Source organism: Ursus americanus, chromosome 7, assembly GCF_024610735.1.
Source record: "Ursus americanus isolate L20-20 chromosome 7, mUrsAme1.1.p, whole genome shotgun sequence".
Taxonomy (NCBI): Eukaryota; Metazoa; Chordata; class Mammalia; order Carnivora; family Ursidae; genus Ursus; species Ursus americanus.
This window is the reverse complement of record NC_142133.1, coordinates 17,785,245-17,799,785: the sequence shown is the minus strand read 5'-3', so window position 1 is coordinate 17,799,785 and position 14,541 is coordinate 17,785,245. Positions and strand designations below refer to the sequence as shown.

Sequence of the window (14,541 nt, the reverse complement as noted above, 5' to 3'; positions counted from 1 at the left end):
GATACATGAGAAGCCAAACAATAGAAAAGATAACACAAGGTGGGAGATTCTTTGAAACCGCCGGAAGTCAGGGGACATCACAGTTGGCCGGGTGACCTAGCTCTGCCTCTACCCATATCCTTGTTCAGTGTCACTCCCCAGAGTCTCTTCAAACAAAGCAACAATTTTCTGGGGGCTTTCTATGTAAAAGGCACTGCTGAGAATGCAAAGCGCCCTCTGCCATCGAGAGAGAAAATGCAAATACAAGGAGCTAGTATATAAAACAAAAGCTAGAAAGTGGTGAGAATGGCATAAAATATACAGAATATAATGCTATTGCACTCTTAATAGCTTTCAAGGAAAAATACCTCTATAACTGTTAAGAACAACGGAGAAGACAGACTTACAGGGACTTCAGTGGGAGTCTGGGATCCCTATTATGGCATAAAAACGATCCTAAAACTTAGTGGCTCAAAACAATCATTCCGTTTTGCTCATAATCGTGTATTTCAGATATGTGGGTGGCTTGTCTCGGATCCATGTGGTATCAGCTCAGGTGGCTAGGGGATCTATGCCCAAGTGGTCCCTTCCACTCCCATGCCTTGTGTATCTGTGCTCGTTATTTCTCTCGCTCCCTCTCCCTCCTCTCTCCACCCCCCCTCCCTACACACACACACACACACACACACACACACACACACACACACAGTGCCTCATCCTCCAGGACCTCTACACACAGTTTAGATTTTTTCCCAGCATGGCGGTTTCGGGGCATTCAGAGTTCTTTCATGGCAGCTTAGGGCTCTGTGAGACCAATACAGAAGCTGTCAGCACTCTTAAAGTCAAGGTCCAGAGCTGGTAAAGCAACACTTTCATCATACTCTATTATAGTCCAAAGGCATCACAGCGCAGCCTGAACTCAAGGGAAGGGCAAGTAGGCCCTGTATGGGAAAAGTGTAAAGAATTTCCAGTCCTCTTTAATCTACCACAGTATATAAGAGCATAACACTGCATGGAAAATAAAAATTTGTTTATTTTTAGAAATCTTCACTTAATGTGATTTTTTTATATATATTCTGAACTCAAGGGAGGAACATAAGCTAAGAAAAACTAGTCCTCTGTTTTATATTGCTTGCTTTTAAAAATATGAAAAATGTTCATGGCAGGTAATGATTGCCCTGGTTTCAATTGTTCCTGAAAGATTTTTTTTAAGGCTTCATCTCATTCCTCGCATGGAGCCTTGAACTGTTTTAGACAAAACAGGCAGTCTTTGCTTTCTTTCACATTTGAGGGGGCGAGAAAAGCCAGATGAGAGAAGAACCTGGACACAGAGACCAGAGCGAGTATCAATAGCAGAACTGGTCAGTGGAGCAATGGTGTAAAGACAGAAACTAGAAGAGATTTTCCAGGGCGGAGAAGGATGTTGAGAAGCTCTGGAACAACAGGAAGTGTAAGCAGAGAACAGGCCAGGCCAGCTGGATCACTAAGCAGTGGAGAGTCAAGACTTAGCAGAGGGACAAAGGTTCATCACGGATCAGACTCCTATTTCCAGGGACCGCAGCTCTGAAGAATCCCAATACTTAGGAGATAACCAGAAAAGCCACCTTGGAACACCAGAACTTTTACCCACTGGTGATAGCAATAAATGTTGTGAGAAGTGGCTGATTTGTTCCAGACATATGTGGAAAGTAAAGCCAAGATGTTCTGCTGAGAGCTTGCATATGGGGTGTGAAAGAGGAGGCAAGCATGCCTTTCAAGTTTTTGCAATAACCACTGGAGAGGCTGCAAGTGGAGCAGGTTTTGGGGGGCGATCAGAAGCTCACTTTTTAATACCCAAAGTTTGGCCTTCCCATTAGACATCCAAGTAGAGATTTTAAGGAGGCAGTTGAATTTAAGAGCCTGTAATTCAGGAGAGAAGAATCATCTAGAGATAAACATAGGGGATCCATCAACATATAAACGGTGCTTAGGCTGTAAGACTAGATGAGTAAACCTATAGATTAAGTGAAAATAGAGGAAAGAACACTAGCCTCTGAGCCCATGGGTACTCCAACAGCTGGTGGCCGGGGAGGAACCAGGGAAGAAGCAGCATCCAAAGCGTTAGGAGACGAATATTACTAGATAGCAAGCAAGTCACCAGGAAGATCTAAAACTCCTCAATTTGTGTGTCCTAAAATATTTTCATAAATACATAAAGCAAAAACACAAAACTAGAAGTAGTAATATACAAATCCAAAATCGTAGTTGGAGATTTTAATGCACTTCTCTCAGTAGTGATAGAACAAGCAACCAAGCAAAAATAATAATAATAATAACCAGTAAGCACACAGAAGTATCTGCATGACAGACGCCAAGTTTACCAAATTTGTCAGCGCTAACAAGGAAAGGACCAAGTGACACATACGCAGGTATTATATAAAGGTAATCATTAGCTCTCAAATGTACATTTGCCCAAAGAGCAAGCAGAGGATAAGCCATCCAGGGAGGAGCACTGGTAGGTAACCACGACTAGAGGTAGGACTTGAGGCGCACCTGAGTAGAAGCTGGACCCTCAGCAGATCTAATGGCGGTTGTGAAAAATGCCATAACTTTTACCCCTCCTCTTACCCTCCAACCTCCCACCAGTTTCATTTGCTGAACCCAGCAACGCTGACTGACAAGGGGATCTCTAGGAAACGGAACGTGCCGAGGCCATCCCTGCTGAAGTACAAAGCAGAGCATAGAGAAGGGCACAGAATGGGTGCTGGAGAAACCAGGCCAAGGATCCACACACCACATCCAGTGCTTTGTACTTCAGGGGACACGGGGAATCATTTAAAGAGTTTTAAGCAAGAACCCACAATCTGATTGGGTGATATTTTTGTAAAAATGCTGATCTGCAGTGTAAAGATTGCATTGGAGAGGGAGAGAGAGGATTATGATGGTTCATTTTATTTGCCAACTTGACCCGGCTCTGCGATGCCCAGATAACTCGTACAACATTTCTGGGTCTACCTATGAAACTGTTTCCAGAAGAGATTAGCATTTGAATCAGGAGACTGAGTAAGGAAGATCACCCTTCCCAATGTGGGTGGGCATCATTCAATCAGCTGAAGGCCCCAAAAGAACAAAAAGGCAGAAAAGAGGCCAATTTGCTTCCTTTCTTCTGGAGATGGACTGTCCGTCTTCTTCAGGCATCAGACATTGGAGCTGCTGGTTCTTGGGCCTTCGGGCTCTGGGACTTAGACCAGTGGCCTCCCCGTATGCAGGCCTTTGGACTTGGACTCAATTATATCACCAGCTTTCCTAAATATCCAGCTTACAGATGGCATGTCACAGGATTTCTCAGCCTCCGTAATCCCCTGAAGCGATTCCCATAATAAATCTCATCCCATTTATCTCTTCATATCCTACTGGTTCTATTTCTCTGGAGAACTCTGACGAATGCCACGGTCACAAGAACAGTTATGAGACTACTGCCTTTGTCTACGTGACCTAAGGTAAAGCAGTAGCAGAGAAGAGGACTGGTTTGAAACAGATGTAAAGTCAGGCCTAAGTAGACAAAAAACCACTATCCAAGTGAGGCGGAGGGAGAAGTCAAAGAGGACTTTCAGTTTCCATCCTGAACGACGGGGGAAAATAAAGGAGTCATTTTCTGAGATGGAAAAAAACAAAAGGAGGAACATATTTAAATTTAGGAAGTCGGTAAATTTAGTTTTAATACTTGAAAGTCATCAAAATGGTGGGGTCTGGCGGACAACTGATTATCTGCGCCTGGGGTGCAGAAGTAGGATATGAGCTGGGATATCCATTCAGAAGCCATCAACATATCCCTGGCATCTGAAACCAAGAGCTGGGTAAGATCACCTGGGAAGGTTATACACAATCAGAAGGGTACCTAAGTTTGGAGAAACTCCAATATTTAAAGGAAAGAGAGAGGAGAAAGAATAACAAAATCACAAGTCAAAGAATCAGAAAAAATTAAAGAATGTAATGCCATGAAAAAGTCTCAGAAAAGAGGAATGTTTTACATGTGAAATATAATTGAGAAATCGAGACGCTTAGAATGAAGAGACAACCTTGTTGAGTATTGTTTCTCTAGAGGTTGGGAAGAAACCAGGTTGGATTATGAGGAAATAGTTATCAATAAATGATGTCACTATTTTAAGCTTGATTGGGAAAGAGAGGTGACAAATAGAGAAGCAGTTAGGGGTGGGCTTCATCGGACCACAGGAAGCATTAAGAATTTTGGAGAAAGCAAATGAATGATGCAATGACAACAAAGTTTTGAGAATGTAATTTTCACCAGACTGTGAGAACATATGGGGTAGCAAATATATTTCCATTCCCCCAAGTTTCATTGCTCTGAGTACCCACGGCTTTGACTTAGAGGAAATGCAGACATTAGAAGATTCTCCTTCCCCATGTATATACGGGTGTGCTGAGATGAGTCCATCCTGGTCATCACTTGCTACCACCCCCATCAGAACTCGTTCATGGCCAGCCTGCTGGCCCCAACAGGTCTAAGCTGGTGCCGTTGAAAGCTCCTTGCTCCCACCAGCTGGACTTGGTTGTTTTGAGAGTTGCAGCTGCCAACCACGCTGCCAGAAATCACCCAACGTCACTGATGTGGGTGCCAGAGAGGATGGGGCTTCAGAGCCAGGGACACTGACCTGATTAAATTGTCCATGTCTGGGGCTTCTGTATATCCCCGCTGATTTGCCCGGGGCAGAGACTCCTACAAAGCAAGAACAACCGTCTACTCGAGACAGAGAGACAGGCAGAGACAGAGAGAGACAGACAGACAAATGTCTACTAAGAATAGCTACGAGTCATTAAGTGCTGTCCATTGGCCAGGAAGTTTCCCATATACTATTAACTCATGTAATTGTCCCAACAACCCTCTGAGGTAGCTAGAATTATTACCATTCCTACGGTATGGCTGCGGAAATAGACATGGAGAAATGACGTGACTTTACCAAGGTCACAGAGCTAATAGGTTGAGGGGCGGGGCACACAGACAGGCTAGTTTGGCTGTGCTCGTACCCACCACTCTGTCGCCACTTGGACTTCATGCTGAGGGTGCCTCTGCTGCCCACCAGACTCCTCTTCCCCTTATAGTACATTTTCTTCTTACCCTTTTCTGAAATTTGGCCACAGATTCCACTCCTAGCTCATCACAAATATTTTTATAGCTCACTTTACAGTGGGGAGGAAATGGCTTCAATCTCTTTGATATCCACTAATTTACAGAGGTCTATTTCAAGACAGACTCTAGAAGGGGAGATGGCTGAAGTTAAGCCCCAGGTCGGGCAGGATGTGAGCATATCCGGGAATCGGAGAGGCCTGTTATCTAAGTCCCCCTATTGCAAACACAAGGGCCAGGGCTCCCGGAAACCAAATGTCCTAGCAGCTGTATACTGAACCGACAGAGGCATGTTGGATCAGCTGGCATCTCCCTCCTCACCCATGTAAGACTATCACTACTGTGTCTGCCATTTTGTCTCCTAACCAAGCAGACAATTCTAGGTCCATAATAATCATGTTATATTTACATTTGATCCTTCTAGAGACATTTCAAGAACGAAGATCCATTCCCTGCCTAGCTATGGCTTAGAAAATCTTAAGAAGCTGCGGGCCAGGTCAACATACAACTTGAAAAAGCTTCCCAGTCTGGATACATTTGTCGCACTCATGGAGGCCAGCCTCACCTACCCTAGCCACTGCTGCGCCTTTGCAAACTGGAGACGTCAAATGTGAGTCTTCCCACATCCATCCCTTGAGCTCCACTTGGGCATTTCTCCAACGTGGAACTTGGTCCACAACTTCTATATATCTGTGGCCGGATGAGAATCCACTCGGAGATTGGCAGAGTGGCAGAGACCTCCCTAGTGAAAGCCCTTAGGCATATTCTAGATCAAATCTTCAGTATTGTGAAGGGTTTCTAATTTTCTTGAGAATGGGCTCACAACAGAGGGCTACCCACAACGGTAGATCACCTTCCAAATAGGAGAAGAGGTAACATGGAAAACTCCAAACATAGCACCAGACTCACAGATGATGCTTAATGAATATTTGTTCCCTTTTCCCTTGGAACCAATATGGATTTATTCTTCCATTCCCACACTCTGCCACTTATATGGGTCCCAGAAACCAGCTAAGTCCACTGTGGAGGGGAGAAGTACAAATGCCATACCAGAGACTGACGCACACAACATGTATAATACATCCCACCCCCTCCAAGACTCCCTAATCCACCGCAGGGAGGACACCTCACAGGCAGGACAAAGATGGGGACATCTGTTCACTTTGGCTTTCAAGGTTGGTCAAATTTGAAGAAGCCCAGAAAAAGAGGGTAATCCACACAGAGACAAAAACCAGGAGGCAACTAGTTTAAAAAGATGAGGAAATCATACAGAGAATGTGGATAAAGTAGAGAAGGAATAGTTTGGCACATAAGCGTTCCAGACATTGAAAGGATCCACTGCAGATAGAGTCCACTGGATATCAAGATTTCTCAAACCCCGCGCCCTCCCTGAGCTCACGGACACAATCCACACCACACACTCTCACTCAGAGGACACCTTGCCACGCTCTTTACAGCACCCCAGCACTAACACAACTTCCCTGTGTTCCCACATTCACCTGCCCATGGAGACCTAGCCCCTGCTCTAAAAGATAAAGCCAAAACAAAACAAAACACAGTATATATCTCAAATATTTTCCAAGTAACCAGAAGTCCACACTCATACCCATTTGAAGGATTTGTAGAAAAGGGGCGACTTCTCAGAAATACCATGCATCAGGGAAGAACTATCCAGAATTGGACACTCCTCACACATTAGCACAAGGGTCAGGAACCTCTTCTTGATGACTAGAATGGGTAAGGGCTTGGGCTGAGGCACAAGTTTGCCTCTTTTATATTCCAGACAAGGGTTATTCCAGCCGGGGCAAGAAAGATACCAATTTACCAACGAAACCCTGGAACTCCATACCCTTCAGGAGGAATCTCAAAGGATGTCGAGATCCCTCTCAGAGCTGCATGTATGGCGCTGTCGGGCCCGGTGCTAACACGCCACAGGAGTACGTTACCTAACCGTGCTGCTGAGACTGCTGGTCTTGCCACCCGCTGGTAGCACAGGATGCAGCTCTGCGGTTCTTCCCAACCAGAAATCTCTACGTCTGTCTTACATTGTCCCAGGACTTGAAGCCTTCCCCGACTGCCCCCAGAATCTCACCCTTTCTAGACCCCTATTACAATTTACCATCAGAGCCTGTCTGGTAGAGCAAAGGAGAGGCGCACCCCTCTCCTAGCAAGAGGTGCACGAAACAGGGTAACAAGACTGCAGTGAACATTCAGTTGCTATATTTAACAAACTTACTCCCATAACACAAAATGAAATAGGTACGCTCTTCATAAGATAACCGCAGGGGTCTCTTCTTTATCGGTGTCATTTCACCGAGTACCATTGTAGGTGCGGTTTAGCGACGAGATTCAAGTTTCAAGTTGTATGACACAATTATTCTTCCAATCCTCATTTGGCAACAATGCCCAAGATGTAAACGTTAGGCTCTTGTGACCGGGAGGTTTTGGTCAAGGGCCTTTCTGGACTCTCCCCAAAAGACCTTGTTAACAACACGCCTCATCTGTCCTTGGACCGCACAGCCCTTTGTTAGAGTTCCGCACTCGGCCGGCAATGGTATTTTGCTCATTTTGTGATGTTGGTTTTACTTAGGCCTTTTCTTCACAACCAGATTTTAGATTGATACACTGTGGCAGAGACATCTAAGTACTCACCCAGGGCCTGGCCCCCCACATGAACTCAGGAAATCACCACGGTCATCCGTCTTGATATTGCTCATATTGGCCGAGTTCTCGCTGCCCGGCTCTGTGATACTTTGCAACTTTATCTCATAGAATTCTCGCAAAGGCAGTAGTATTTTTATTCCCTCCTCGCAGAGGCAGAAACGGAGACTCAGAGACAGTAAATAACTTGACCAACACCAACCAGAGTCAGATCCAAACCCTCTGCTTTGTTTCCAAAGCCAGCCTCTGGGCCACTCTGCTACACACATCCCAAGAACTTGTTCAATGAATTATCAAGTCCAGAATATCACTTTTTAAAATGACCCTAAACTAAATTCCAAACTCTTTATGATGCTTATTATTTGCTAAGGTGCTACAAAGACAAAACTGTTTCCCTCGTTTCTATTTTTGTTTCTATTCTTTTCTAAGAGACATACATTGTTTACCTTTTCTACACTCGTGCAGTTGGGTCATTTCTGTTTCGGGAAAGGGAAGCATCAATATTTAAAATAGATTAGTAGCATTATCAACAGTAAGAATCTTCACAGAAGCCAACAGAAGCCCCAGGAAGTGAAGACTGTCTCTAGAAGGTCAAGTCAGATCTGTTTCAGTGAACAGAACGGCCATCTGTAGGCACCAGGTTACTTACTTTCTATTCCTAGAATTGGGCTGCTGATAATCTGATGACAGGGTTTAGGGGTCATAAGTTAGATGAAGGACCATAGTGCTTCTCTTGTACCCCCACTTCCCTGCCTCAGGCCCATCTTTGAGCTTTGCCTCACCTTTCTTCTAAGATCTCCGATGAAGCCAAGAGACTTTCTGGCATTTTCAATTACACAGATGCTACTGTTTTGCTCCTTTAGTGCAACCTGTGAGTGATGGGAGAAGCCCGAACAGTCTCTAAAAGGAAAGATGAGACATTCTATAAGGGGGGGTGGGGTGGGGAACAGAGTCACTTGGGCCAAGGGACGATGACTTCCTGGAAATCTAATTCACTTTGCAGAGGGGAGAAAAGAAAGGAAAGCATTCTCCCTAATAGCCTCTTCTCATAGAGGTTGATGGGGGAAAAGTTCAGTCTACACATGTTGAAACACTTGACCGGGACCCCTCCTTCAGTATCAAATGCAACCTTTACCCTCTCCACTCCCCCAGCTACTCTCTCCTTATGAGGGATTCTTTCAGGGGTTTAACACCTATTTCCCTACTCATACGAGACGATGTTAGGGTTTGAGAGAAATGATGTCACTTAACATTGCTGTAAGTCTGCTTCTCAGGGAGGGAGAGTGGGACGAAGTGTATGTGTTTATGTGAATTTTTTTTTCCATCCAAAAAAAGATACAGTGTAAAACATCTCCTTTCCTTAAGCCTGTGCTTCAAAACAGAACTATTACCCCCTGTCTCTATATGCACCATCCACCCATATAAGATAGAATATTTATCATCTGATTTTCATCCAAATCCCTTCTGAAAGTACCTCTATTTTGTTGACTAAGCCTCTTATACATTTGGGTTTAAAGGAAAAAACCAAGACAGAAAAGTGAGCCCAAGAAGAGCCAGTTCCCCAGAGAATGAGTTATTTAATCTTGGAATGAGTTAGACATCTCACCCATTACAACCCATGTTTGCTCTCTCAGAACTCACAAGGGAACTATTTAATGTGAGAGAGCCCGGTTTACCTTGCAGACCGATATATACCTGAGGCCCACTGTGGCTCCTGGGAAGTGAGCTAATAGAGAATAGGACACTCAGAGACATTTCAGGCAAATCACAGACCTCCCACTAGCCTGAGGAGCAGAGAGCCAGGGAGAGGTGCTGACTGGGAACTGACCACAGACTCCGCTTTAAGCTCTCATTTCAGTCAGCAGATAGTCCAGATCTTCCAGCAACTGGAGTAGAGAGTAGAGGAACAGCATTATATCCTACTCAGGCACATTAACAGATAGCTGAATAGAAAAGGGGAAGGCAAAGGGTGGAGTAGATATTAGGTCTGTAAATTATTTGCACTTAACAGCAAAGCTTAGCTAGTCCCAGGCGCCTTCCTCCCACATTCAGGTTGTGGCCAGATAGTTTCCCCAGTGGGCCATCCAACTCTAGGAATATATACACAAGTTGTTCTGTTCATTTACAGTAAGCACCATTAACCCTTGAGCTTAGCCTCAAGGGCAGACAGACTGTGAGAAGAGAAAAAACAAAAACAAAAAACAAAAAAACAAACCCAGGAAGAAACCCCATCCTTTCTACCCTGTGCAAAAACAGTGATGTATTTGCCATTCTGGATCCAGGATGTTGATTCTGTTCCTTTCTGTATTTTTCTAGCTCTGAGCTGCATCCAATTTGCAACACATCTATTTTAAGGCAAGAAGTTGAGGATATGACTCAGGCTAGGGGTCAGAGAGTCTCTTTGGCAGAAGACGAGGAATCCAGTTACGCCAAAGGATTTGACACGATATACAGTGAATTTGACTATGACTTATGCGATGAAGTGGTTGACGTGACTTGCTCCCCTAAGCCAGATGCATTTAATCCATGTGAAGATATCATGGGGCATGCTATTCTCAGAGTCCTGATGTGGGTTGTTAGCGCCCTGGCCGTCACGGGGAACATCACCGTGCTGATGATCCTGGTCACCAGCCAATACAAACTCACGGTCCCCCGGTTCCTTATGTGCAACCTGGCCTTTGCCGATCTCTGCATTGGGATCTACCTGCTGCTCATAGCGTCAGTTGACATCTACACCAAAAGCCAGTACCACAACTACGCCATCGACTGGCAAACCGGAGCAGGCTGTGACGCCGCTGGCTTTTTCACAGTCTTTGCCAGTGAGCTCTCAGTCTACACTCTGACAGCCATAACGCTGGAAAGATGGCACACCATCACCCACGCCATGCAGCTAGAATGCAAAGTGCAGCTCCGCCATGCTGCCGGTGTCATGCTGCTGGGCTGGGTCTTTGCCTTTGCCGTTGCTCTCTTTCCCATCTTTGGCATCAGCAGCTACATGAAGGTGAGCATCTGCCTGCCCATGGATATTGACAGCCCCTTGTCACAGCTCTATGTTATGTCCCTCCTCGTGCTCAACGTCCTGGCCTTTGTGGTCATCTGTGGCTGCTACGCTCACATCTACCTCACAGTGAGAAACCCCAACATCGTGTCCTCCTCCAGTGACACCAAGATCGCCAAGCGCATGGCCGTGCTCATCTTCACGGACTTCCTCTGCATGGCGCCCATCTCCTTCTTTGCCATCTCTGCCTCCCTCAAGGTGCCCCTCATCACGGTGTCCAAGTCAAAGATCCTCCTGGTCCTGTTCTACCCCATCAACTCCTGCGCCAACCCCTTCCTCTATGCCATCTTCACTAAGAACTTCCGCAGGGATTTCTTCATTTTGCTGAGCAAGTTTGGCTGCTATGAAATCCAAGCCCAGACTTATAGGACAGAAACTTTATCCACTGCCCACAACTCCCATCTGAGAAATGGCCACTGCCCTCCAGCTCCCAGGGTTACCAATTACATGCTTGTCCCTCTAAGCCACTTAGCCCAGAACTAAAACATTACCTGCAAATATAGCTCAGTGTTGAATGATAATTGAAGTCTCACCTTTGAAGTATATGCCATGGCATACATACATGCATTTTTTTAATGGAGCTACTAGAACATTTAGAATTATTTACATGGGACAGAGTACTTCTACATACTCCATTCAATTTAATCTTCCTGGCACACCTAGAAGGTAAATTGCTCAGGAACTATTACTCCATATGATCGATTACAAAACCCAAGCAGTAACAACATTCATAATTAAAACAATACAATGCTACATTACATTTGTTTTATTCTGTATAATGTTCACAGTGCTTTTGTTCAGATCATCTCAACTGATCCCTATAAGAGTTCTATTAAATAGGCAAAGCAGGGATTATTCTTGGAGTTTTATAGACAAATAAACCAAGACAAGGATTAAGTGACTTGTTGCAAATGGCTTGGCTTGTAAGAGGCAGAACCAGGATTAGGTGTTCTGGTTTCCAAAGAACTTCCAAGGGAAGCAACACATTATTCATTCATTTGTTTAACAAGTATTTACTGAATGACAGCTTTGTTATGTGTCACCTTGAATAGGCTGAACTACATTACCCAGAATTCCCTTATGTTTTTCCCATCAGGGTGGGCCACAGGGAAGATTCTTGGGAAAAGAGATCAAGGGAAGCTCTAGCCATGGTGTCACTCTTACACACTTTGTTGCTGATCAGCTGAGTCAGCTCACTGCTATGAAGCAACTACTGGGCCTGCAAGTGCTCCACCTTCCCCTGGATCCTCCTTCAGGTTCTCTGACTCCTGGGCCAGGTATATGTGCTGCATTCCACGATGAAGAACCCCAGCTTCCGCAGAATTCTTTTATGACCAAGGTGAGAGGCAACAAGATGGAAATGGGGCTCAGTTTGATCTCATCGGGTTCCAGCTCATGCTCTGGCTTCCAGCATGCTCGGCATCTTCTCTTTATCACTGCCTCCCCTGGGGACTTAAGCTCCAGCATCAGATGTAGAGAGGACATCCTTACAGAGACTGCTTCGCCAAAATCCAAAATTGCGTTAGCCAAGTCCCTATAACAAACATTTACTGCACACAGGCATGCATGCATGCCTGATTCTGCTTCTTCAGTTGAACCCTAATTCGTAGAAGATAGAACCTACTATATGGTACGCATAGAGGTTCTCACGTAAAGAACATAGCAGCTTTGGAATTAGAACTGAGATTTTATCTTAAATCTATGATAAGCCAGGACACTCCCTCTCCAGGCTCCGTTTCTTCCTCTGTTAACTGGTGTTGGTTGTAATTCCTACCTATTGGGCTTATTTTAAGAACTGGGTAAGAAAATGGGTACTAACAGGCTTGGTGAATTTTAGTTTACTTCTCTTCCCCCAGACCAATGCCTGGACTAGTGCCCAGTTCTCCTGACCCTCGATGTAGAACTGATTCCATTATACCATATTCTTCCAGATAAATAACTACACTTCCCGTATCTATTTTCATGAAAGACACCATCTGGATAACCTGGATCATAAATACCAACCATAAATCTTCACCAAGTACTGTGCCATGACCACCTCACAAAGCTTTGAGTCTCCTCTCAAGAGCATTCTCTTTCCATGGTCAAGCCAGTGCTTCCTCCTCCTGCCCTATGGCAAACATTTTATAACTCCATCCCAAATGCATTAACAAGGAAGTCCTTATAGAGCTAAGAGAAAAGGCGATCGTCTCTGCCTGTGTGCCCTGGCACCATTTTGATCTGTTATGAACAAGTGAAAAATAGAATGATTATCTTTAGAAATAGCCTAGACCTGTGTTATTCAGTGCAGTAGCCACTGACTACATGGGGTTACTGAGCACCAGAAATATGGCTAGCCTGTACTGAGATATGCTGTAAGTGCAAAAGGCACACTTGATTTCAAATAGTGACAAAAAAATAAGATAAAGGATGTATCTCGGTAATTTTTTATACTGACTATGTATTGTAATAATAATACTTTGGACACATTGAGATAAATGTATTTAAAATTAATTTCATCTATTTCTTTTTGCATTTTTTTTAATGGAGCTACTAGAACATTTAGAATTATTTACATGGGTCTTGTGGCTCATGTTACATTTCTACTGAAGAACACTGGTCTAAAACTATATGAAAATACAGCATTTTTCACTTAGCATTTTCCTTCCCGGTCCCCATAGCAGTTTGCCACACTATGGGGCTGTCCCAGCTCCATCTGCAGTCAAACTTCTTCCTTGTTTTTGTCCAAAGAGAATATGTTTCTGAATTTGGACTCAAAACCAAGTAGAAGCTAAATTAAAAATAGGATACAATATTAATTATCTCACGACATAGCTGTGGATGACACACTGGTTTAACAGATAGTGGTTCTGAGAGACAAGGATATGTTTAAAGATGAATACATAAGAAGAGAAGCTCGTAAGACTCTTGTTCCATCACTCTATCACAACACTTCCTGGTAAGAGAGAAGATTTTTCTCAAAAAAGCAAACATATTTATAGCGAGCTAAATTTAGTGCTTCTAAACTCTTAAGACAAGTCTTAAGGGAAAAGCACTTCCTACATTTCCTGTATTTGAATAAAAACAGTTGGAGTCCAGTGTACCAATCACTCTTTTCCCATTTAAAAAAAAAATGATTATACAGGTAACACCTCTAGGCTGTGCCTCCTGGAGTGATGCTTCAGTCCCAGAGTAGTAACTCATATTTTAAAAATATATACGTATACACACCAAGAGAAATTTAAATGTTATCCCAAGTTGTTTTTATAAAACTTTTACTTCAAATCTCAAACACTACAAAGGACCTCTACCTCCCAGAGACTTTTCAAATACCCATGACTCCAGAGGTGATATTCAAAATATTAACTGTCACAGTCCAGGTACTGAGGTCTCAGAATGAACACTGGCTGTCAACAATCCGTTTGGCCATCCTTGTGCAAACTGGGTGACTGGCAGTCCTAAGTTTCTCTCCCACTCTTGGACCTCAACCTGGACCTGCTCCCATGGCTCTCTCCTCAAACTTTTACCTACCATGAATTCCTTTGGTCCCATCCTGGCCAGCCTCTCATATCACCTTCCTCCCCTCCACCTTTGCTCCGGATTCTCTTTCACTGCCTAAGAAGCAGTCAGACAATGTAGAATCCTCCTCGGAGGGATCAGAACAGAGACTGAATGAGTAAATCCAGAAGCTTTTAGTGAGCAGAATGAAATGATGAACCAGGTACCCAGATTAACACAA

At 44.2% G+C, this 14,541-nt stretch overlaps 1 protein-coding gene across 1 annotated transcript in view; it reads left to right on the top strand.

Moving 5' to 3' along the window:
• Positions 1-13,237, top strand: part of FSHR (follicle stimulating hormone receptor) — a 165,509-nt gene extending 152,272 nt beyond the window's left edge. Inside the window, exons 9-10 of the mRNA XM_045788387.2 lie at positions 5,529-5,714; positions 10,082-13,237. Of these exons, the coding sequence (XP_045644343.1) occupies positions 5,529-5,714; positions 10,082-11,306 (1,411 nt within the window). The 3' untranslated portion in view covers positions 11,307-13,237. The remainder of the gene's footprint in view (positions 1-5,528; positions 5,715-10,081) is intronic.
• The last annotated feature ends 1,304 nt before the right edge of the window (positions 13,238-14,541 follow it).